The following is a 22,878-nucleotide window of genomic DNA, read 5'->3' as shown; positions in this document are numbered from 1 at the left end:
ATCTTTTACTACCATAACCCAGTTTATAAAATAAGTCAGTTATTAAATGAAAGGTAAAACAATAATACATATAACAGGTAAAGGAAGGGCATAGCTCTGGGGGAACTTATACAAAAACAAAAAAATTGGTGCTAGGTGTTCGGCCAAGCTCCTCCTACCTCTATTTGTGGTGTATGTCTTGATGTTGTTGCACAAATAAAGGGACCTACAGCTCTTCTTTGCCTTTCATCGAGGTCGAAAAGCTGTCGAAGTAGCCCGAGACATAAGCGACGTGTATGAAGAAGATGTTATAGGCGAGTCTACAGCATGGAAATAGTTTGAAACGTTCAAAAATGACAAATTTGATGTCTATGACACGTCACGCAGTGGAAGGCTTTCTGAATTCTATGAAAAACGTCTCAAATCACTTTTGAACGAGAGTAATGGCGAAAAAAATTACCTGCGATCATAAAACGATTCTCAGACACCTTTATGCAATGGGATTTACTGAAAAATTTTTTCACGAGCTCAACGAAAAAAATAAAGAAAGTCGACTTCAAATTGCTTCTCAGCATTTCGCTCGCCATCGAGCAACACGCAGTCGAAAACAGCGCTTTTTGTACCGAATCGTCATGGGAGATGAGAAATGGTGGCTATACATTAATATAAAGCAAAGAAAGGAGTGGGTAGCTCCAGGAGATACGCTGAAGCCGAGAGTCGATTCGGATCCTTACCCAAAGAAGATCATGATATGTGTTTGGCAGGACTGAGAAGGCATGGTGCACTGGGAAATGCTCGAAAAGAATGCCACGGTCAACAAGGAGTTCTACATTGCCCAGCTACGTCGGCTGTTCCACTGAAAACACTTGATCGACATACCATACTCCCCCACGTCAAGGCCAGGCTCCATGTTGCTCAATTCGGCAAAGCCTCACTCCAAGAGCTCGAACGGGAGGTCCTTCAGCATCCATCGTATTCTCCGGACCTTGCACCGACCGATTATCTTTTCCGCTCCCTGTCAAACCATATGAAGGGCGTCACCTCGGATAATAAAGATGTTCTTGAAAACTGGTTCAACAACTTCTTTGACACCAAACCAGGTAATTTTTGGTCGAACGGCATCAACAAATTGATCGAGAGGTGGGAAGAGGTTGTAAACAGCAACGGTGAATATATAATTGATTAACTTATTGATTTAATTATTGTTTTATGTTTAAATAAAAGTCTTCGGTAAAAAAAGCTACGAATTTATATATTACCCAATATATTATTTCTAAATCGCTCGCAATGTTAATCTTTATTCGTCCAAATAGTTCTTCGATTTCTGATCCCTCAATTCTTTAACTGTTCTAATTGTCCTTAGTTCGGTCCAGGTTACAATATGCGGTGTTCGTTTGTAGACCGTTTCATGCAGTCTACTCATATATTAAGAGATTAAAGTCCGTTCAGAGAGCTTTTGTGCGTTTTCTTTTGCTCTCGATGAAATTCGTTAATTTCATTCCGTCTTTTCACTCTCGTTGCGTATTAATAAATCTCAGGGTCTAGGCGTGTTCTCTTTTCTATGTGTTTTGTCTTTGATATTTGTGCGGACTCAATAGATTGTCGGTATATGCTCAATAAAATTCATTTTTATGTTCCATCACCTATTTCCCGTTGTAATGAATTGTTTTCTGTGAGTTTTGCTAAACTTGTTTATAGAATGAATGCCCCCCTTAGAAGGAGACTAGCTCAATTTAATGCGTATACTTCTTCCTCAGACTTTGATGTTTCTTACTCTAAATTTACTTTCAGAAGTTATAAGACTCTTGCCATAAGGACTGCATTTGTATCTATCTATCTTAAGGTCTATAAGCCTCCTGTTTGTTGATTAATAATAAATAAATAAATAAATTCAGGGCTGGTCCGGACTGAGCTTCGCATAAAAAAATAAATAAATGGTAAAATAAAAAAAATAAGTAACTGGCGTCTGTTAGGTATTTGACCGAGCTCCTGAATGACAAATGGTTTTATATGAGGAGTTTTTCCATGGCAGAAATATACTCGGAGGTTTGCTATTGCCTGCCGAGGGGCGACCGCTATTAGAAAAAGCTTTTTCTACAATGTTGCTGTTTCATGCACGGAGTTTCGAACCTACACATTTCCAAATGTGTGGGACTACCACCAACCCATTCGGCTATGGCGACCGCCGTCAATTAATTGAGATATCGAAACAAATACCAAATACAACGGAGCTGGATTACATGTTCTTAAATCCACGAAAAATACTGCTCGAGTGCTCTTATAGGTTATAAGAATAATATTGCACCTAAACTAGCAAGTTCAGTAGATACTCACCCACCACCTCCGCCTATTTTTCCCGAATGACGACGCGCAGCTCTAGATTTATACCGCGTAAGTCCTCCCGTATTGAGGAAGCTACCGGATCGAGGTATTGCTACTCGTGTTAATATATCTCCATTAGTTTCGCTACGCAGACCACTGTTTGAGTTTTCGCCCGTTGAGTTTGCAACTGGTAAGTGTCCGCCACCTAAAATCTCTAAAACTTTGTAAACACTGCCTCAATATTTCACAAACTTGCATTACCTCCACAGCTATCACAAATAGTTTCTTTGAGTCCAATGGTACTTCGAACACTCTGGTGGCACACGGAATTAGCTGAGTGTGTGCCGTTTGGAATAGGAGGTGCGCGCTTATTTTTATGAGATTTCCGTTTGCGTTCTTCTGTAGTAGTTTCCGCCTCGTTAATAATGTTATTGCTAGAAGTTAATGTGGTATTTGAACTACGCTTCTTCCGCCCCGTGCGAGTAGGTGTTGTCCCGTCTGCTCCGAAACTCTCACTTGAACTACGCAAAGAACTTTTGCGTCCATTGGATAGAGCCTGGGAATGTGATAGGCAGTTTGAGCCCGTCCGTACTGAACTACTGGCAATACTAATACAACTAACGCCATTTTGGTTGCGTGGCGTGCGTCTTTTAGTGCTGCGGTATGAGCTTGAGTTTACATGTGCCATTAAGCTCTGATACAATGTGGCAGCAATAACAATTGCATCTTCGGTACTTTTACATATAAAAGCATGACATTTTAGAACTCTTGGTAAGCCTGCAGATCGCATTACTACCGTGAAAATTGGAGCGTGCCCGCTACTTGGTACTTGGCTTTTCTCATATCCACTATGGCATCATTGGAAAGGTTAAATTTTAGATGAGATTTAGATTTTTTGTTTATTAACTTACCAAAAAGGACGAAATAATGAAGTCTTATTTATATTTTCGGGATCAGTGATCAGTGGTAAAAAGGCCGCACCGCCATCAGTATCTGAGACTACAAACTTTACAGCCGACCACACGGCAATATTGTGAAAGGGAGTAATGCTTTCGTCATTTTTGGTGTTGGCATTTTGACTTTTAACTCTTAATCCTGTTGTACAAATTTCCAGAAACCCAGGGATCTGTTTCTCAATTACATATGAAAAAATAAGTTTCGAAATATTCGCATATATTTGAATTTAGTTGCGCATTAGAATTTACCGTAGTATGCGACTCCTTTAGATACAGTTCACGAAGAGGCTTTTGCAGACCTTGCAGGCTAGTCACTTTGTCTTTTAAAGGTAAGGAGCCCAAGTATATAACAGCAAAGCTGCTTGTGGCATCTTTAGCTACGTCTGTGAAGAGCTGTTCGATTTGCTCCTGAACACTGTTACTGATGCGTTGTACATCTTTCTTGGTGCAAGTTGTAAGTTTTCTCGTGGCATTGGTAGACTCCTGCAGTAAGTTGGTGATCGATCGAGAGCTCTGCACTGTGCTTGCCAATTCACTGCGGCCGTACATAATTATGGAACGAGTTCGATGTGACCCTCTTGTGTCATCCAGCCGTTTGCTGAAGACGGATCTTAAGAGAGAAAAAATACAGGCATAATTAATAATAAAGTTGAAGTATTGTATTTAAACATTATTGTAGCAAATCCATAATTTTCAATTTACAACCAGCAATTAACAATTTTTCCACAATATCTAATATAAATGCATGTAAATAAAACTAAAAAAAAAAATACCGCGTTTCTATAAAAGATAGAAAAATGTGTCTTAGACTCATACAAATATGAGAGTTGAAATGAAAAACGTGGGGCGCATGACTTGATAACTCATATTGGCCACTCATTCCCTCCCTTACTCTGGGAGTAGAAATAAACTGTGAACTAGAATTCGACATATTCGGCAGTCATCCCTTCCCGATTCTCATATTCCTCTACCCAATTCCGTAATCAATCCAATCAAACATAAAAGTAGGCCAATATTCCAAGCATATTGCAAGAATAAAAGCCAAGACCATTTGAAAAGGCGAAAAAACAAACCTCGAAATACCATTGAGATCAAAAAGTTACCGGAACAAACGCCAAGTGACACTAACGCCAAGAGGCTAACCTAACCTAACCTAACCTAATCGCCAAGTGACACTAAGTCAACTGATTTGAGTTCTGTTTTTTTTTGTGTTTGTTAGGTTGCCACATCTTTGATTAACATTCCTACCAAAATTTTATCGGCATTGCTTAACATTTGTAAAAGTTACACGGGTTGAGTAAATTTACCTCTGCATACACTTTTTGTATTAAATTCTGTGTTAAAAATGGATTCAACGGTACGCAAAATCTTAGAAATTTTGGGGTACTGTTTCGATAATGTTACTATAAAGAAATCAGCCGTTTACGAGTGGCACGAACGCTTCAGAAAAGATCGTGAGTTTATCGAGAATGACGAACGTAGTAGCAGATCGTCGACATCAAACACTGATGAAAACATAAAAAAAAATTAACGAGAACTTGATCAAATTAACCATCAAAGATCTGGCAGGGGACTTTCCTTATCCTTTAGGATATTGTAGTTAATGATTTGAGTTTACGCCGTTTTGCTGCAAAGTTGGTCCTGAATTTCATGTAAGAAAGGGACCGGCTTATTATCGATCGAAAAAAGGTATAATTTCCAAGGTTGAATCCGACCAAACATCAATATTTATCAAACGCATTTTTACTGGAGACGAGATGTGGATTTATTAGTACGACACACCATCTAGACGTAAAGCGAGTGAGTAAGGCTCGGAATGAACCAAGACGTCAGAAAACACGAGGCGTTTTCAGTCAAAAAAGAAAGCGTTGCTCATGGTTTTTATGGATTACAACGGTATTGTACACCACGTCCAAACAGTCAAATCAAACTACTATATTTTTGCACCTATTACGAGAGCTCTTACTACTACTACTAGAACTACTCGATTTTGCTATGTCAATAATTGTTTCCCGTTCGAGAATTGCGTCCCACTTTTCATAATCGCTCTCTTTTGTTCTAACATGTAAAACTTAATTTTTAAGCAAATATACAAGTAGGTTTTGTCCTCAAGCAAGTTGTATATCAGGTCAGTCTACATCGCGTAGGGCAAAAGTGAATGGATCATGGAACTTACTTGTGAGGTAGCTAGGCAAGCCTGGCCTAGAAGGAGTAAGCACAGAATTAGGTCTCTCATCAAACTCTACTGACCTTCCATTAGCACAGTAGTTGACATCATAATTGAGAGCTGCCTAACGGGAGCACGAGAAGGAAGTGTAATGTAGAACACTTCCTTTGCCAGCGCCCTGGTGTTACCAGAAAGCGACATCCTTGTCTAAACTATTACTTCTTTGGATGTCTGGCAGACTTAGAATCTGTAGCCATCCACAATATATCATCGCTTATCAGAGAGAAGAAATAGTTTCAGCACATTAGGAATTAGAGGTGTAGACTTGTGCCCAAATATGCTTGAATCTCTTCGCTCTATTATTTAAATATTCACATTGCAAACATAAAACACTTAAGTGACATAACAATGGAACAAGACCATTAACAACAATATAACTAGGCTTGAGTGAGCCCCCGTCTATATCATCATAGGGAGTGGCAATAGCCTACATATCGATGGTTTTCGAGAAAAGTGACATAATTATTTTATAATAGCCTGGAGAAAAAGACATCCATTATTTTTACGTAAAATGTTTGCGTAATTAGTTTAAAACTGTTTTATGGTCGATATTTAGCCCCAGGTCGATGCTAAGACTATAAACATCCACATAAACCAACTTCAACATCCATTATTTCTGTGATTTTTTCGACATTTTCTTCAACATCAAAAATACCTGAACGAAATCGACGAAACCAAAATTGCAGGTAATTAGCTGTTACAGTATCGACACCATCAGTACAATTCACAATTTCAGCACCCAGGCTTGTATTTTCGTCTTTATCAAAGAAAAACTGTAAAATGTATTAATTTGTTTTTTGTTGACTTTCATTGTTAACACCCTGTAACTCGTAGCTGAATGGAACAAACAAAAAACAGCTAAAGATTTTTTGTAGTGTGAAATGTCAGCCTTGACAACCAGCATAAACTTTAAATTGTTTGATTGATGTTTTACGAGACATCAATCACTAAAGCCATCTATCGAGAAAATAATGGATTTGTTTCCCCCCGAAATTAAATATAAAATGCATATAGGGTTTTCCAATAACAGGTGTTATTGGTGAACGGATTGCGCTATGGAAAGATGATTAACGATTTTTTATGGCCAGAATTGGATGGTATTGATCTGGAAAACGTTTATTTTCAACAAGACGGCGCTACGTGTCGCACCAGGAACGAAACCATTGATATTTTACGGGAAAAGTTTCCGGACCGTGTTATCTCTTTAAGAGGTGATCACAATTGGTCACCGATATATTTTGATTTAGTACCTTGTGACTTTTTTCTTTGGGGCCACGTGCAAAAGAAGATCTACGACAACAGCCTAGGGTCGATTCAAGACCTCAAAGATGGAATTCGTGAGGCTATCGAGGGCATCTGCCATTCGGTTATGGAAAATTTCATGAAAAGGATATTGTCCTGTAAGCGTGGTCGTGGTGGTCATTTGCCTGATGTTATTTTCCACTATTAACGGCATACCTTCCTCTTTATAATGAAATAAATATCCGATCATTTATACTAAAAAATAGAATTTTTCTTTGAATATCAAAATAACACCTCTGTTTGGATAACCCTATACCTTCCTCTTTATAAAGAAATAAACATCCCATAATTTATATTAAAAAATAGCATTTTTCTTTGAATATCAAAATAACACCTTTGTTTGGAAAACCCTATACATATGTACATATGTGCATTATCAATTAAATTTCACTGCAAAAGTATTTCAAGTGAATTTCGAAGTAGGTTTGATGTTATGTGAAAATTTATTACTTTCCTTAAGAATTAAATCTGAAACAAAGCGCTGCAAAATACTTACGACATGCATATTCACATAAAAAACATTTAAAACAACAAAATTACATGCTAGTGCTTTTGCTAGTTGGTTTCGCTTTTCCGGTGTCTTGTTTTCAATACAGAGTACAATTAGTCCATATGTTTACCAATGAATGTTTATGCATCTCATTACAGCCTAGTATGGGCCATCACCTTGCATTACAAATCACTCTGAATTCAAAATTGTACAGGCACAAATACATACTTCAGTAGAGGTATATAAGAAAATATGAATGTTTTTTGAGTTTACGAAAATTTTTGGGCCGATGTAAAATGTTTCCAAGTCTAACCTCCACAATAACGAAACAATTTTATTTTACCGTTTGTTGACACCAAAGTTTGCGATACTCCACCATTATCGGCTACGTTTCGATTGACCAAACGATGCTAATTTGCATCATAATCACTTAAGCTGCGGTAGTTGTGTGTGAACCCAGAGAGTTTGGCTAACAGCATGTATTCAATTTTGTCTTTGAAAAATTTAGGTTATATTTATAGTTTATTTACATATACACCCATACATACATAAATATATGCACGCATACATAGGAACATATGTATATATATACCCGTATAAATTAATTGATTCATTTGTACTTTCGAGTTCGATTGTGTTTATTGATCGCTTAGCATTTTCTAATAACGGTTCTGTTGTTCACAAACTTAAATTCAGATTCCCAACGGTTGTAAAAATATAGGAATTGTAAAACAATGTAAATGTAAGCATTCGCATGAAATACTAGAAGTTTTAGTACAGGTATCCCTTGTATAACGCGGTCTTATACAACGCGGTTTCGATATAACGCGATTTGGAAAAATTAGGTTTCAGTACAACGCGAAATTTAGGCTTATATAATATAACGCGAAGGGGAAAATACATAATTATAAAATCTGGTAACACTAATTTGCGTACCACATGTTTATAATATGTAATGTATTTTTAATGTAAACCGGGAATTACCCTTTTTTGCCTTAGATAGATAGAATAGATATTAATCTAGCACCTTATTACGAAATTGAAAAGGAGCTTAAAAAAACCACCCACCAAAACCTGATAACAGATTTTGCAATTATAAAACCAGTAGAAGAACCACAAGGCCCACAACTAGTTTCTTATCCAATAGCGAAAACTATGTTGAAGAAATATCTTCTGACGAAGTTATTGCTCCCCCAAAACGCCCACGTGCAAAGATCTTTGAAGACAGTGAAACAGATTAATTACCATATGAAGTTTGAAGAATAACAATAAAGTTTTTAATAAACCTTTAATTTGTTTTAGTTTGTTTTTAAATTTTTTGTTTTGTGTTTTTAATTGTATTGTATAAGAAAGTCTGAACTTTAGTATTGAGTTGAAATATATGTGCATCAGTTATTTTGTATGTATTTTATTTAAAGAAAAACCTATTGGAACATAACCCCCAAATTTATATGAAAACTATGTTTTAGATAACGCGGAATTACATAACGCGCAATTCTTCTGGAACATAACTATCGCGTTATACGAGGGATACCTGTATTTTAAATTGATTAAAGCCATCAATAAGACATCGAAACTAATATAAATAAAGGGTGATCAGATTGGAGGTATTTTTTCCAATAAGGGTTTTTGACAGATGACGCGTGACTATTGTCAAACTAAATACATAATTTTTTCAGTATTCATTGACATTTCATCATGGAAAGCCTTACGCCTCAACAATGCTTACAAATCGTCGCGCGCTCAGACCAACTTACGGTGTTCAGCGCTGAAACCCATTTTTGGCGTATTGGCTACGTCACTAACAAAATTGTGGTATTTGGGCTAAAGAGCAACACGAAGCTATTCAATAACAGCTATCACACCCATTGAAAACAACCGTTTGGTGCGGCCTATACACTGGAGAAATCATCAATCCATTGCGCTATCGCGCAATGATAAACGACTTTTTGAGGCTGGATATTGAAGCCCGTGATCTCCACAAGATTAGGCACCAACAAGGCAGCGCTACTTGCCATACAGCCCGTGAAACAATGGATTTACTGCTTCGTCGTTTCGGATTTATTTCACAATTTATCTCTCGTCTCGGACCAGTGCAATGGCCCCCAAAATCGTGTGATTTGACACTTTTTGAGTTTTAGTTGTGGGGGTATGTAAAGTCTAAATGCTTTGTGAATGAATCAGCTTCGATTGAGGCATTGAAAGTCGATATTACTAAAGCTATTCACGAGAGACCGACCGAAGTGCTCCGAATTACGGCGCAGTTACGGCCAACATTTGAAAAGGATTATCTTTAAAAAAGAAATGTCATGAATAGCCGACACAAAAATAATAAAGATTGCCCAATCAATTTGAATTTTCGTTGTTTTATTTCAGTTTAGAATCCGATACCTCTGAATTGATCACCCTTTATGTTTTAGTGTGAATGTTTGCTACCTTTTTGTCTGTCCGGTATACACTTCTGCATATACCGTTCAAACGATTGCGGTGTAACTTTGATGGATTGTTACAGGTACGCCAGGGATGGTTTATAAATATATTTGGTGGTGTTAATGGTGTCACTCGCTTAATAGAAAACTTTACTCGTGCAAAAAAAAACGAGCGTACATTCACATATTTCTTATACAGAGCTTACTTAGATGCGACATACTCTGAATAGTCACAAACAAGAAATGGGATACTCTATTCCTAGACTCACCTTCGACAGATTCTTCAAGACTATACAGATGGTTCCAAACTAGACAATAGGTTTGACTATGGATCATTTTCAAAGAAATTAGGTCTTGAACCATCCGCTATCAGGCAGAAATTCTAGCTATAAAAGAAGTGGCTACGTATTAAAATACGCATGCCGTAACAAAAATCGCGAAGGATATCTCGAAGATCATGGCTTGCATAACCGGCCATTGGCTATTTGTCAGACATTCTTTCTACGAATATTGTAGAAGTTGTAGAGATGAGGAAGAAGAAGAAGAAGAAGAAACAGTTGAACACTTCCCTTGCAATTGTCCAGACTTAGCTAAAATCGGGGCAGGTTTTCTAGGTAGATAATTTTTCAGTCATCTTACGGAACTGATCAACGTGGGATAAGACCAATCCTGTACTTCATAAGAGTGACAAAATGGTTCCACGAAGAAAAATATATGGGGTTCCCGTGTCGCACAGTGGTATCACAACGGGCCTGTAAGGTCTAAGTGAGTTGATCGTACAGACCGACTACCACCATAACCTAACTTAACCTACTTACATGAAAAGATTTCTTTAAATACCCTCTACTATAGTTCGGCAGATTTATCACTATACTTGTGGCAGGGGCTAAGTCCAAAAAGGACGTAGAGAATGCATTGCTTGTAGATAGGTGAAGGACTTAGCTCCTCACATTGACATTGGAATGTCATTGCATCAGCCATGAAACACTAAATCATAGAAAAAGTTGTTTCTAATAGCGGTCACCTCTCGACAGACAGTGCCAAACTTCCGAGTGTATTTCTGCTATGAAAAAGCTGCTTATAAATAAAAATCATTAAATAATCAGCCGTTCGAAGTCGGCTTAAAACTGTAGGGTCCTCCATTTGTGGACCAACATCAAGACGCACACCCGAAATCGGAGGTAAAACTCGGCCAAACACAGCACCAATTAGCACACAATCTGTGTATAAAATCTGGGATGTATTCAAAAAGTTTATTTAGTTAACCTTAAAATTACAATAAAAATTTAATATGTTTGCACAGTAATTTGCCATCGGCATACTATATTGAGCTGTATGAGTTTTATAACATAGACATAGCGCAACGAATAAAGATCCAGCGGCTTCGTTGGCGAGATCATGTCGTCCGTGGATACAAACACCGCAGCTCTGAAACTATTCGATACGGTACCAGCTGGTGGTAGCAGAGGAAGAGGACAACCTCCTCTGCGTTCGAAAGATCAAGGCTGGAGAAGACCTTGGCTCCACATTTTTCACTTACATACATATGTAAATATGTGTGACACACCTGGACACACACAATTGACCGCACATGCAGAGCACTCATTTTAACCCTCCAAATACGGAAAGACAAAGCTAAGAAACAAAGATTATAAGATTGCGACTTTCGTGGGAGTATTGCTAGCTGTGACATAAAATTTAATAAACCGGCATTATGGGGGAAATTTGCTCGTGAATATAAAAAAAAATTAAAAAACAGAACAACAATAAAGTAAATAGAAGTTCAATTATGTCAGCCAATCAGAAGATTCTTTTAAATTCATTGAGTTACACAGGATAGCGGCTCATGGATGTCGTCACCTTCTGTATAACCTTAACCGTGGTCCAAAACTAAAATTCTATGCAAAAATACAACATAACAAAATACAGTGCAACCTCTTCTACCGGACGTCCCCATTAGGCATACACTTCCCTTGACCGAACATTTCTCATTTTTCTCTCTCCTCAGCGGAGGCCTCTTTTGAGTGAACAAAAGTTGGTTTACGGAGAGAGTCCACCCAGTTTGAAATATTGTATATTACAACAAAAATAATCTCATTCATAAGTGCAAGCTCATACTTATTTCTAGAAGTAAATTCAAAGAATTCAAAGTTCTACAAGTAATTCATGAAACGAATTGATTTTTCACGAAGAAGGCAACAATTCCAAATATGAAATTGAAGAATACTGATTTTCTAAACGTCGCTTTGCAAGTAGCACTACGCTGCAATTTTTTAATAAAACTGTGATGCTTTGCATTACAGATTTCTGTGCATCGCAAATTGCTCGCATCTGTGATGTGTATCGAGAATTATCGATATCGATAATTATGGTTTCGCAGCTGAGAAAGGAAACTGCGTTGACATTTCTGTTTAGTAAGGTTTGCCAAGTTATCAAGAATCGGTTAACGTCAGAACAACGCTGTCAAATTGTGGAGATTTACTTAAAAAAAAAAATCTGTTCGTGAAGTACATAGAGCAGTACTCGTTAATGAAACCAGAGGTACTTTTTTAACCTTTTCTCGGATTATAGCTTGTAACATCAGACGCACGGACGGAAATAAAAAGTAAAGATATAGTATATGGCCAAAGTTCGGCCATTTTTAGATTAAGCCGAAACGAGTTTTTCGCGCTTCACAATTTTAATTTTCATAACTTGGATGTCCCAAAAATTATTCAGCACACCCTTGGTTGGGAACATTTTCGTGAAAACACATTGAATCTCTTAAATATTAACTTGATTTTGAACGGTAACCTTATGTACAAATTCTTATCTAGCTGCCTAAAATACAGGGGGCTTAGGTTGTTTAGGGGGGCTGTTATTTGTTGTGTATTGAAGCGTTTGAAGCGTAAAGATCCTTTTTTATCTGACGTCAAAAATGTTTACATTCGCCCCGAAAGAACAGTATTTTCATTACTACCATATTCAATATTTAGGGTACTCACGTTCCATCAAATACAACTCGTAAAGAGTAGTACCGACGCTTCCAAAGCGGCAATTTCGACGTGAGTGATAAAGATCGCGAAGGGGCACCGAAAAATTCGCAGATACTCAACTACAACAATTATTGGATGAACCCTTGATGATATGTCTAAAGAATTGAATGTTGAAAGATCAACCGCGATGGGTATTGCCCAGAAAGCAGGTAACAGGGTGCCACATCAATTGAAGAAGCGGGATCTCGAGAGATGTTTGGTGACGTGTGAGATGCTTCTTGAACGGCAGAAAAGAAAAGGGTTTCTGCGTCGTATCGCCACTGGCGATGAAAAATTGATCTATTATGATAACCCCAAGCATCGAAAATGTTGGAGCCTGCCAGGTGAACCAGGTTCATCGACAGCGATAAAAAATATTCATGCTTCAAAGGAAATATTGTGCATCTGATGGGATCAGAAGGGTGTCATCTATTATGAACTCCTTAAGCCATCACTGGTGATCGTTACCGACTGCAGCTAATTCGTTTGAATCGAGCTCTCAAAGAAAAGCGGCCGGAATGTGGCTGAATTGGCTCCACCCGCCGTATACCCCAGTCATTGTACCTTTGGATTACCATCTGTTCCGATCAATACAGTCAGCCCTTATATTATTTGAATTTAATATTTAATAAAGAACGGGAAGGAAATGGTTCGCTAGATAAATAGGAAAAATAATTGCATATTTCAAATGACCACAACGAATTATTCCTTTGACTGCATTAGGCTGCAAAAATTCGGTTTTAATAGTGTCAATATCAAAATCGTTAAAAGAATTATAATGACCACGCTATTATTGCCCCGATCAGACTGTTGCAGTTTGTATGCGTAGATTTCAATGACTTCGAACTGTTTTATTTCAACTGGTCGAGGACCATCAATTTATCTTATCTTAAACGACGTGCGATGAACTTCTTAACTCCGTATTTATTAATTTAAGAATTAGGATTTTTAAAGTCACACTCACTGCACCCACTTTCTATTTAGTGTAGAATAAAAACTTCAAAGAAATTTTTCCTGTAGAAATAACTTTATTTTATGGTTTTTGTAAATTAAGTTTGGTTCCGATCGACCATAAGCACTGTACTTTGTTTATCTGTTTTTTTTTCAAGACTAATCACAAGTAATTTGAAATAACTTACTTACTTACTTCTATTGCTCACATTTTATTTTAAGCTTTGATTTGTGCACCTCGAACCGTGCAAAAGAAAAAATCGTGCGTTCATTTGCGTATGCACTTTTAACTTTTTTTGTAAAAGTAGTTCAAGTTGCTCACTGTTATACAACAATAAACTGGAGCATAAAGCGTTCAAAATATACGTTAGACCAATTCAGTAAATCGGGCTTGCTCGAGTCACAATCAATGCGGCAGTATTGCGAACCGTCAAGTTCGGTGCAAAAATATTGCAACTTTTGCAAATGTTAAGCGTTCGCGCACTGCCAATTTTGACGCTTCATGCACGCAAAACTATGAAAAGCCGACAGCAGTAAAATTTGTGACGGAAGAAGAAAAGTAAGCATTGTTTTAATTTTTTATCAAATTACGCTTTATTGTGCTTAAACACACACGGCCTCGCACAAAACTCTCCACTGGAAACTTGAGAATCTTGGCTTTCTTCTATGGCTAAAATCATACCTATCAAATAGAATCTCATTTGTTGAAATTGGGAATACTAAATCTCATAAATTTGTGTAAACTTCTGGAGTACTACAAGGTAGCATTCTTGGTCCTATCTTGTTTCTACTTTTCATTAATGACGTTGGTCGTTGTTTCAAGTATTCGAAATATTCACTCTATGCAGACGATTTGCAACTTTTTCGCAGCATCTCCTCTCTATTTGATTGAGGTTACAGGAAGACTTGAATGCAAAACAAACTAGCTCTTAGTAGTAGTAAGTGCTATCAAATGAGGTTTTTCTGGTCCATGAAGCCTCTTTCGTCTACTTATTATGTTTCAAATGTAACTCTTGTCTCAGTCAATGAAATGCGTGATATTAGTGTTATTTTTGATTCGTCTTTTATGTTTATTATCCATATTAACTCTAATATTCCGAAGGGATATGCCAACTTAGCTATTTTGCGATGCTATGCTAGTGATTTTAAAGACTTGTGCTTTATAAAAATTTCATATAATGCTTTAGGCCGTTCGAAGTTGGAGTATGTCTTCGTTATCTGGAATCCGATGTATGCTCACATTCCTCTTAGAATTGAAAGAGTTCAATGCAAGTTTGTACGCTCTGCTTTTCAACCTTTACCTTTTGATAAACCCTTGCCATCCTACAACGCTAAGTGCATGCTTATCGATGCTTTATCACTAGAGATCCGACAACTTGTTCAAAGCTTACTATTTATATACGATATAATATCCAGTACTATTGGCTGTTCAATTCTACTCTGCCAAATAAGTTTCACTTTTTCTAATCGAGTAATTCGCTCTTGTAATCCATTTTATGTTGAAGTTTTCAGATCTGATTACTTTAATTTCGCCCCTTTTACAAGAGGACTTGAAGAGCTTAATCGGCTTCCGGGAAGTCCTGATCTTGATTTTGCGATGCCAAAGCTTCTGTTTAAGTCACTTATGTGTCTTATTATGTAAATAAACTATCTATTTAAGTTTTTGTTATTTTAGCCTATAAAAATCTAGTCTCTTCTTTAAAATTTCTATCAAAAGCCACTTTCTTTTCGGCAGTAACGTTTGATGCCTTGATTTTTTTAATCTTTAGTGACAAGCCTCTGATTTCCAAGTTAATAAGGATAATAATAATAATAATTATAATATTTGGCGTTTACACCATTTGTTGTGAGTTTCGCTGAGCTCCTCCTCCTATTTGTGGGGCGCGTATTGATGTTTTCCCACAAATGGAGGGGCCTGCAGTTTTATGCCGCCGCCCAATAACAGATGTTTCTTTTGATCTCGCAGGTTTGCTATTGCCTGCCGAGGGGCAACAGCTATTAGAGAAAACTTTTTCTTAATTTTGATGTTTCACGGAGATTCAAACCTACCTTTCACCGAATTCCGAATGGTAGTCACGCATCAACCGCCACTGTTACTTTTATAAAGGTATGTAAAAAATGTATCCACTGTTACATTTATAAATAAAAATTATTTATTAAGATCGCTCTTCGAGCAAATGCAAACCGCGCAAAATATCCGCAATATTTAGATTAAGCATCAAAGGAGTAGTGGGGTATTTTCAGATTTGCCAAAGAATCTGAAAAATTCTCACAGGACTAGCTATCTCTGTCCCTGTCTCTATTCTATGCTATCTCTTTTTCTCTGTAACTTCTCTTCTTTCCTCCTTTGACTATCTACACTTTAACTTTCCAGAGCTTCAAAGCAATGGGGTTTTTAGCCTGAGTGTTTTACGAGCTACCAATCTCTCCGAGGATAAGATGGCGGGGGCACGTGTTTAGACTGCCCCAAGAGAGAACAACTCGAAAGGCAGTTGAATTACGCCCTTTTGGGGGCCGAAGAAGAGGACGCTCCAGAAAGAGATGGCTCGAAGACGTGGAAGTTGACCTTGAAAAGCTAAACCAGAGGCTGTAGAAGGAGGTAGCATTAGTAAGAGACCAATGGCGCAAATTTGTGTATGAAGCAATAGTTCACCAAGGACTGTGATGCTAAGAAGCATATGGAGAATCTCTCGGTGTTTCTTGGCTCGCTTATTTTCAAATTTCACAGGGTTGCAGTGCTTCAGCAATTATTGGGTAGTACGAACAAGCCCATCTTTCGAGCGACCAAATAAGTTGGCCCCGAACCAATAAAGGTGCCATCAGTATTCAATCACTTTCTTTATGTATCTGAAATATCGCTGAGAGTTGCCTCACTTGTGAATAAGAATAAGAATAAGAAAAGTGATTTACTAAGTCAATAGTCTTTTAGAAATATGAAACAAAAGCAGAAGCCATAAATGAAACAGGAGAAAAAGTTATTGACAGCATTCTTTTGTGGGGTCCCTTTAAAATCCTATATAAATTTATGTATGCATGGCGCAAAACTAATCATCTAAATTTGTTTTTAGTTTGTGTAGCGTTTTTTTTTAATAACAGCAAAAAATTTAAATATTTTGTTCATACAGCTTGTGATATTTTAATATACAAGGTGGCGCAAAATTAATAACTCAACTTTGTTTTTGAATTACTTTTCTACTGAATAATATAATAATATAAAATATAAAAAAAAATAATACATAATAATTTTGGGTAATGGAAATCTTTTTTTTTTTTTACCTTGACGCGCTCCATTGCTTTTCTATTTGTAAACTGCAGCTGCCTACTTCACAAGTGTCAAATATAATTCACGTATGACGCCATTTGCATCAATTATACATTTTCCGATAGGGTGATTAATTTTGCGCCACCTATGTATATATCGCTCATCCACTTCAATAGTGTCATAATAACAATTTCCTTGTAATAGGTATGCAGAAATGACCACTGTGTAAAATATTCATGGCGATATCTATTAAAAGCATCTCATTAGATGAAATTTTGTAGCTGTTTTTCTCAACATTTTTGTTTTTTGACTTATGCCACTATCGAAGTAAATGAGCGATGCGCAATATTTGAACTTACCTCGTATCATCGAACATCAAATCAATTTTTAATTTGTAAACAGAATTTTTGCTGCCACTCGATGCTGCTTCCAGATGATCGCCGTCTAAAAGCCGGAAACCGGAAGAGTTGCTGCTGAGTGGCTTCCGCGCACACGTAGAATTCATTTTTGAAATGGGCACAGTATCCATCGTTTTACAAGTTACCATCGCTGGCAGTTGTTGCACTTGGTATTACGTGTTTTTTTAAGCAAAGCACCTGCCTTGCATTTTTGTATTTTCACTAAACCTGTTACTTATTTTATTTGCGCAGACTGTTTCGCGTTTTGCATTGCCGCTGCTTAAGGTATTTTTTTTTGTTTTTATAAATTTATGAATACGTTGCAAATTGTTTTATTAGATACTTCAAGTGTGGAGTAATACGAGGATTGGCGAGCACTGCTACATGTACATACATATGCACACATTTACATATTCACCAAGAAATATTTGGTAATCTAAAAATTCGGTAACAAACTGCCGATATACACGACCGTGTTAAACTCGATTATCTAGTGTAATATAGAAGTGTATGTATGTACCATCTAGTAATAATATGGCGTGCATTTAATATCCTTCATTGGTTATTGCAATAACACACGAACAATAACGTGGACGAAGCAAGTGGAAAACTCTCAAACGGTAGCAAAGTGGAAATTGAAGGTAATGCGAGGAAAGCAATGTGATCTGCTTGGTTGGAATGAACGAGGTGTATTTTACGCAGAAATAGCAATTTAAATGAAGTGGCCAGAATTTATCAACAGAAAGGACGCCACATCTTTGATGCATGCACCGTGCAATGCTGACCTTGGCACTTGTTTTGATATCAGCAAAACTCTCTTAATTACTTAAGTTAAAATAATGTAATGAGATCACCACTCGAAATGTTTAATAAAAAATGCTTAACAATAAATAAAAAATAATAAAAAGTTAATAATAAAAGTTTTTAACCAAATTTAAACTGAACTTCTTTCTCATATGCAAACGTCTCGGACATATGATTTCAAATACATACAGTCCGATTCACTTTATTAGGGTGTTACACATACGCCCAGAATTTTCAAGAAATATTTTTTTTACAGATTGTTATTCTTCATAGTTTTAAGAGTATTTCTGTGCAAGTCGATTGTAAAAATTTCCCATAGATACAAAGTTATGGTAGAAAATGTAACTGCCCGACGAGAGTTTGATGCACGTCCTATAGGTAGCTGTCTTTCGTTTGAGGCAGCTGACCGTTACTACTCGTTTTTCGCGAAACTACTTTTTCCGGCACGGTCTGCATGATAACTCATACAGTTTTTAATATTTTTTGATGCGGGTTGTTTTAATATTTAAAAGTGTTTTCTATGTAGTCTGTCGAGTCGGATTTTTGATATTTTTATCAAAAAAATTTTTCGAAATTCAAAAGTCTGGCCCGCCAGACTAGTTGTAGTCTTTATTTTACAAGAATTTTTTTTACTTTTTATAGATCCACTAATATTTCAAGGAGAACTGATGGACAACGTGGAGCAACTTTTTTTCAATGTACTTTGGGTCACGTCATTTTTTATATACTAATTTTTGTAAAGAAAGATTGAAATACAAATTTTTATAATGTTTAAGTACTAACAAACCATATATATACATTTTTTATATATTATATATTTCTATTGTTATCCCTTCTAAAAACAGTTTTTTCGTTTAGCGCATTTTTGGCGCTGCTAGTCGCCATTATTATTCCATCTAACGGTATTTAGCAGCAGTAAAACTTCAGCAGCCGAATGGGTTGGTGCGTGACTACCATTGGGAATTCGGAGAGAACGTAGGTTCGAGTCTCGGTGAAACACCAAAATAAAGAAAAAGTTTTTTCTAATAGCGGCCGCCCCTTGGCAAGCAAAGGCAAACCTCCGAGCGTATTTCTCCATGAAAAAGCTCCTCATAAAATATATCTTCCGTTTGGAGTCGGCTTTTAATTGTAGGTCCCTCCATTAGTGGAGCAACATCAAAACGCCTACCACAAAGAAGAGGAGGAGCTCGGCCAAACACCCAAACAGGGTGTACGCGTCAATTGTTTTTTTTTACAGTGGCAACGTATGAATTCGAAACGTGTTCACTGAAAGCAGATACAATGAAAAAATTATGCATATTGGAAGGAAGAATACTGAGGAGAATATTGGGTCCAGTATGAGATGAACAGAGCGTATGTTCGCATCAAATATAACAGCAAGCTTGAGAAATTTCTTCAAGGAAAACGGTGTGCGGTTTGCCAAATCACAGCGCTTCCGATGACTAGGACACGATTTCAGAACGCTAGATGAAAGAATACCTTGCAAAGTTCTAGAAAAGCGAAAAGGTCTGCCGCGGAAGCGATGGCTAAAGGACATCGAAGATGTTCTAAAAAGCATAGGAGTGACCAATTATAGTAAACCGAGATGGATGGAGAAGAATTGTGGAGGTAGCTAAGGGTTGTAGTGCTATGAATGATGATGATGATTTAAAGCTGAATAGTTTGTGCTGCTGCGTAAATACGTTGATGAATAATTTTGTACAAATTCTCCAGATAGCCTAATGAATTTCAGACCAGGTCGTTTTAATGATTCGAATTAAAACTTGTTAGTCTTCAAATTGTTGCATGCTCTCATAAACCTTACGAGCAAGCCATCCTCATAGATTTTCAATAATATTCAGATGGGGGGAATAAGGTGGTCATGCTAAAGATTCAACGTTTTCGGTTGCAATACAAGTTTGGACTACACTTGAAGTGTGTATGGTGCATTTTCCTGTTGAACTGTTGAAAGATCTTATTAATAGGTCTAAATGTTTCACAAATTTCGGGAAAAGATGCCGCGCTTTATAACTGCTTCCTCTTCATTTTGTAGTTTACAATTTTCGATTCGAACGCGCCATAGTACGACATTGCTTCCTTTCCATAACGCCCCCTTCATGGCTGTGCTGTCAACTCAAGTTTCATACTTTTTCTTCTTTCTTACTTTATGGAAATAGTAATTGTACCCATCCGGCACACCCAAATTGAACTTCTTTTCATCACTAAATATTACTTTTTTCCATTCTTCGGAATCGTTATTTGTAATAGGACTCCAAGCCATGTAGCCCCTTGCACAATCGAGACTGAAATTTATTCGTTTATCTTTTTTTTTCGTAATTTTGTATGCTTGAGATGTGGCGCTTTTAGAGTAGCCCTTCGAACGGTGGATCTGCTGGTTGCAACATTTGCCATTTCTTTAGTTTTGCTGTTGAAAGTACGGAATTTGCTGCAACCATGAGGATTTTGCGCATTTCCTTCGGTGTCAGGCCATCGCAGTTCTGCCTTTGTAATTCTTACCATAGGTGGTGCCTGGTTTCATCCGTAAAGATCCACAGCGTGGTGACTTCGACCAATCTCTTTGGCAATTTGGCGATTTGAAAGTCCCTCTGAGGTCAAGGTATCGATTTGTCATTTTTTGCGTTCTGCTAAACCTTTCTGATTTCTAATTTTATTAGTATTAAGAAGTTTTCGACCAAACAAAATGAATGCTCAAAAAACCGATCCCTTTTCACTGCCTTAATGTGCAAAAAATGTATGCTAACTGAGCGCCTCTAGTCAAGTGAACCAATAAATCAAGCAAAATAGTAAAAAATACTACTGCGAAATACCGTTAGATGGAATAATATTTTGATGCATGTTTATTTTCGCGTAAAATATAGCCTTCAGTTGAATTATCAGGAAACCTTGGATTACTTGTTCAAATACAGTTGCTTTAATACTTATTTTCTTGCATAAAAATTATTGCCTCTAACCAAGTGAACCGGACTTTATGCAGGTACATATGTACATATTAAAAAGGATGAGGAACCTGCGTATACTCAAATGCGTCGGGTTTAGTGCATATTTGTAAAACTGACTTTGCAATGTTTTGGATTTCGTGTAACGATTAATTGAAAAAATTTGAAATTTTTTTTTTTTGTTACAACAATTTGGTATATTTTAATATTTTGCCCCCACAGCGCAGCCTTTCCTATAGATTATGCAAAAACCATCGAGTCATATCGATGACATCTCCTACATTTGGGCAGCTTTTCTTCTTTTATTTTCCAGCTTTTATTGTTGGAAAATAATTTAGAGATACTTTCACTATAGCATAAATGCTTGTAAGCATTTATATATGTACGCCTCTAACACTGTGCGTGTAGGCGTGTGTGCGTATGTTTGAGAGCCCGAAAATAACGCATGAACGAGCGCGAGTGCACATTTATGTGCATAAAAAAATTGCTAAACTATACAGAGTACTCGCACTTTATATGCATACATAGGTAAATACATACATTTACATATATATTATATTATATTTTATATGCACACGACACTTTGAGAGTTTTAACAAAAGGAAAATATTGTAATTTAAATCTTCATTTATAAATATTTAAATGTTTTGGTACTTGCTTTACCAACAATATAAACACAAAATACAAGACATTCCAGCATGGGCCATACTGGTCTCCAAAGAGCAACGAAACTAAAAAGTTCATTGAAAGAGGTGCACAAAATGACCCGCTCAAATGCCACATAAAAGCTAACAGTTTGTTTAAATGCTAACAAAAAAAAACTCCATTCAGTTCAAAGTGGCACAAATTGTTTTCCTAAAAATGTTAATTTTTTCCTTATGTCAAAACAGCGGCCCGACAAACTTTATGCGGTATTCATTTCTCATTTAAGTCATTAAGTATATATGCATGTATGTATGTATAGTAAATATACATACATATAATTATCGTGGCATATGTTAAATATTATATTACAATATATTAAAATCAAGAGTTCACCATTTCAAAATACTTTAAAAGGCCGTATTTCAGCGAAGTGTTGTAAGATTTTCTTTGCGAAATTTTGTTCACCCTGTATCACTACTAGCACATACATACACACATAAGTAATTTAAATTGAAAAAAGGCATGTAAGCGCGTTGACTTTTGATAAGTGAAGTGGCAATTGCAGAGGTTATTATCAGCCATGACTCGATGCATCTGACTTTGTTGCAGACTTTGCTACTAAACTTAAATGCTGAAAATTTTTTTTATTGTATGAAAACACTGAACAACTATTTACACTTTAGTTTTGTTATGTATGACTTTTCACAAATTTAATTATTGCTTTTTTTTGTTTATTATTATTTTATGCTCGCTAACTACTCAGCATTAAGTTGCTTAACAGTATTCACAAACACCAAACGTAAGAGCAATAACTATCCAATTACATATATATGTAAGTTAAACGCGAATTTTACCGACACTGCTACCGATGAAGTGATGCGTTGTGGTGCATTGCTCCAATGCGAATGCGCGCACGATGTATTGCCGATGAGCATCAAAGGCAAAGAGCAACTAAGCCACACATAGCAGTCAGACGTTAGAGTTGTTCAAGCATCTAACTGGGATGGTAAGATATACCCACATACACACATACATATACATGTAAGTGTATTTACATTGCTATGGATTTGAGATAGTTGCCCCGTTGGTTGAGCCATGCACAAAGAGTGGGCAGTGGCCATCGGGTTGCTGCCGAAGATCTAGAGAGTGGGGGAAATAAATAG

The 22,878-nt window shown here is 36.8% G+C and overlaps 1 protein-coding gene across 7 annotated transcripts in view; it reads right to left on the bottom strand.

Annotated features, from left to right (window-relative positions):
* LOC128866903 (uncharacterized) overlaps positions 1 to 22,653 on the bottom strand; it is a 28,548-nt gene extending 5,895 nt beyond the window's left edge. For 3 of the 7 annotated variants that reach the window (XM_054107947.1, XM_054107985.1, XM_054107978.1), the window contains exons 1-6: positions 22,109 to 22,643; positions 17,292 to 17,785; positions 3,507 to 3,867; positions 3,213 to 3,427; positions 2,563 to 3,149; positions 2,314 to 2,506 (exon numbers count right to left, since the gene is read on the bottom strand). In XM_054107947.1, the coding sequence (XP_053963922.1) occupies positions 2,314 to 2,506; positions 2,563 to 3,149; positions 3,213 to 3,427; positions 3,507 to 3,867; positions 17,292 to 17,479 (1,544 nt within the window). In that variant the 5' untranslated portion in view covers positions 17,480 to 17,785; positions 22,109 to 22,643. Of the gene's footprint in view, positions 1 to 2,313; positions 2,507 to 2,562; positions 3,150 to 3,212; positions 3,428 to 3,506; positions 3,868 to 4,330; positions 4,413 to 17,291; positions 17,786 to 22,108 lie in introns of those variants that run through there. The other 4 variants (XM_054107964.1, XM_054107972.1, XM_054107955.1 and 1 more) reach the window with 4 other exon arrangements.
* Between the last annotated feature and the right edge of the window lie 225 nt (positions 22,654 to 22,878).

This window comes from Anastrepha ludens, chromosome 2, assembly GCF_028408465.1.
Source record: "Anastrepha ludens isolate Willacy chromosome 2, idAnaLude1.1, whole genome shotgun sequence".
In the NCBI taxonomy this organism is placed as follows: Eukaryota; Metazoa; Arthropoda; class Insecta; order Diptera; family Tephritidae; genus Anastrepha; species Anastrepha ludens.
This window is presented reverse-complemented; position numbering and strand designations above follow the sequence as displayed.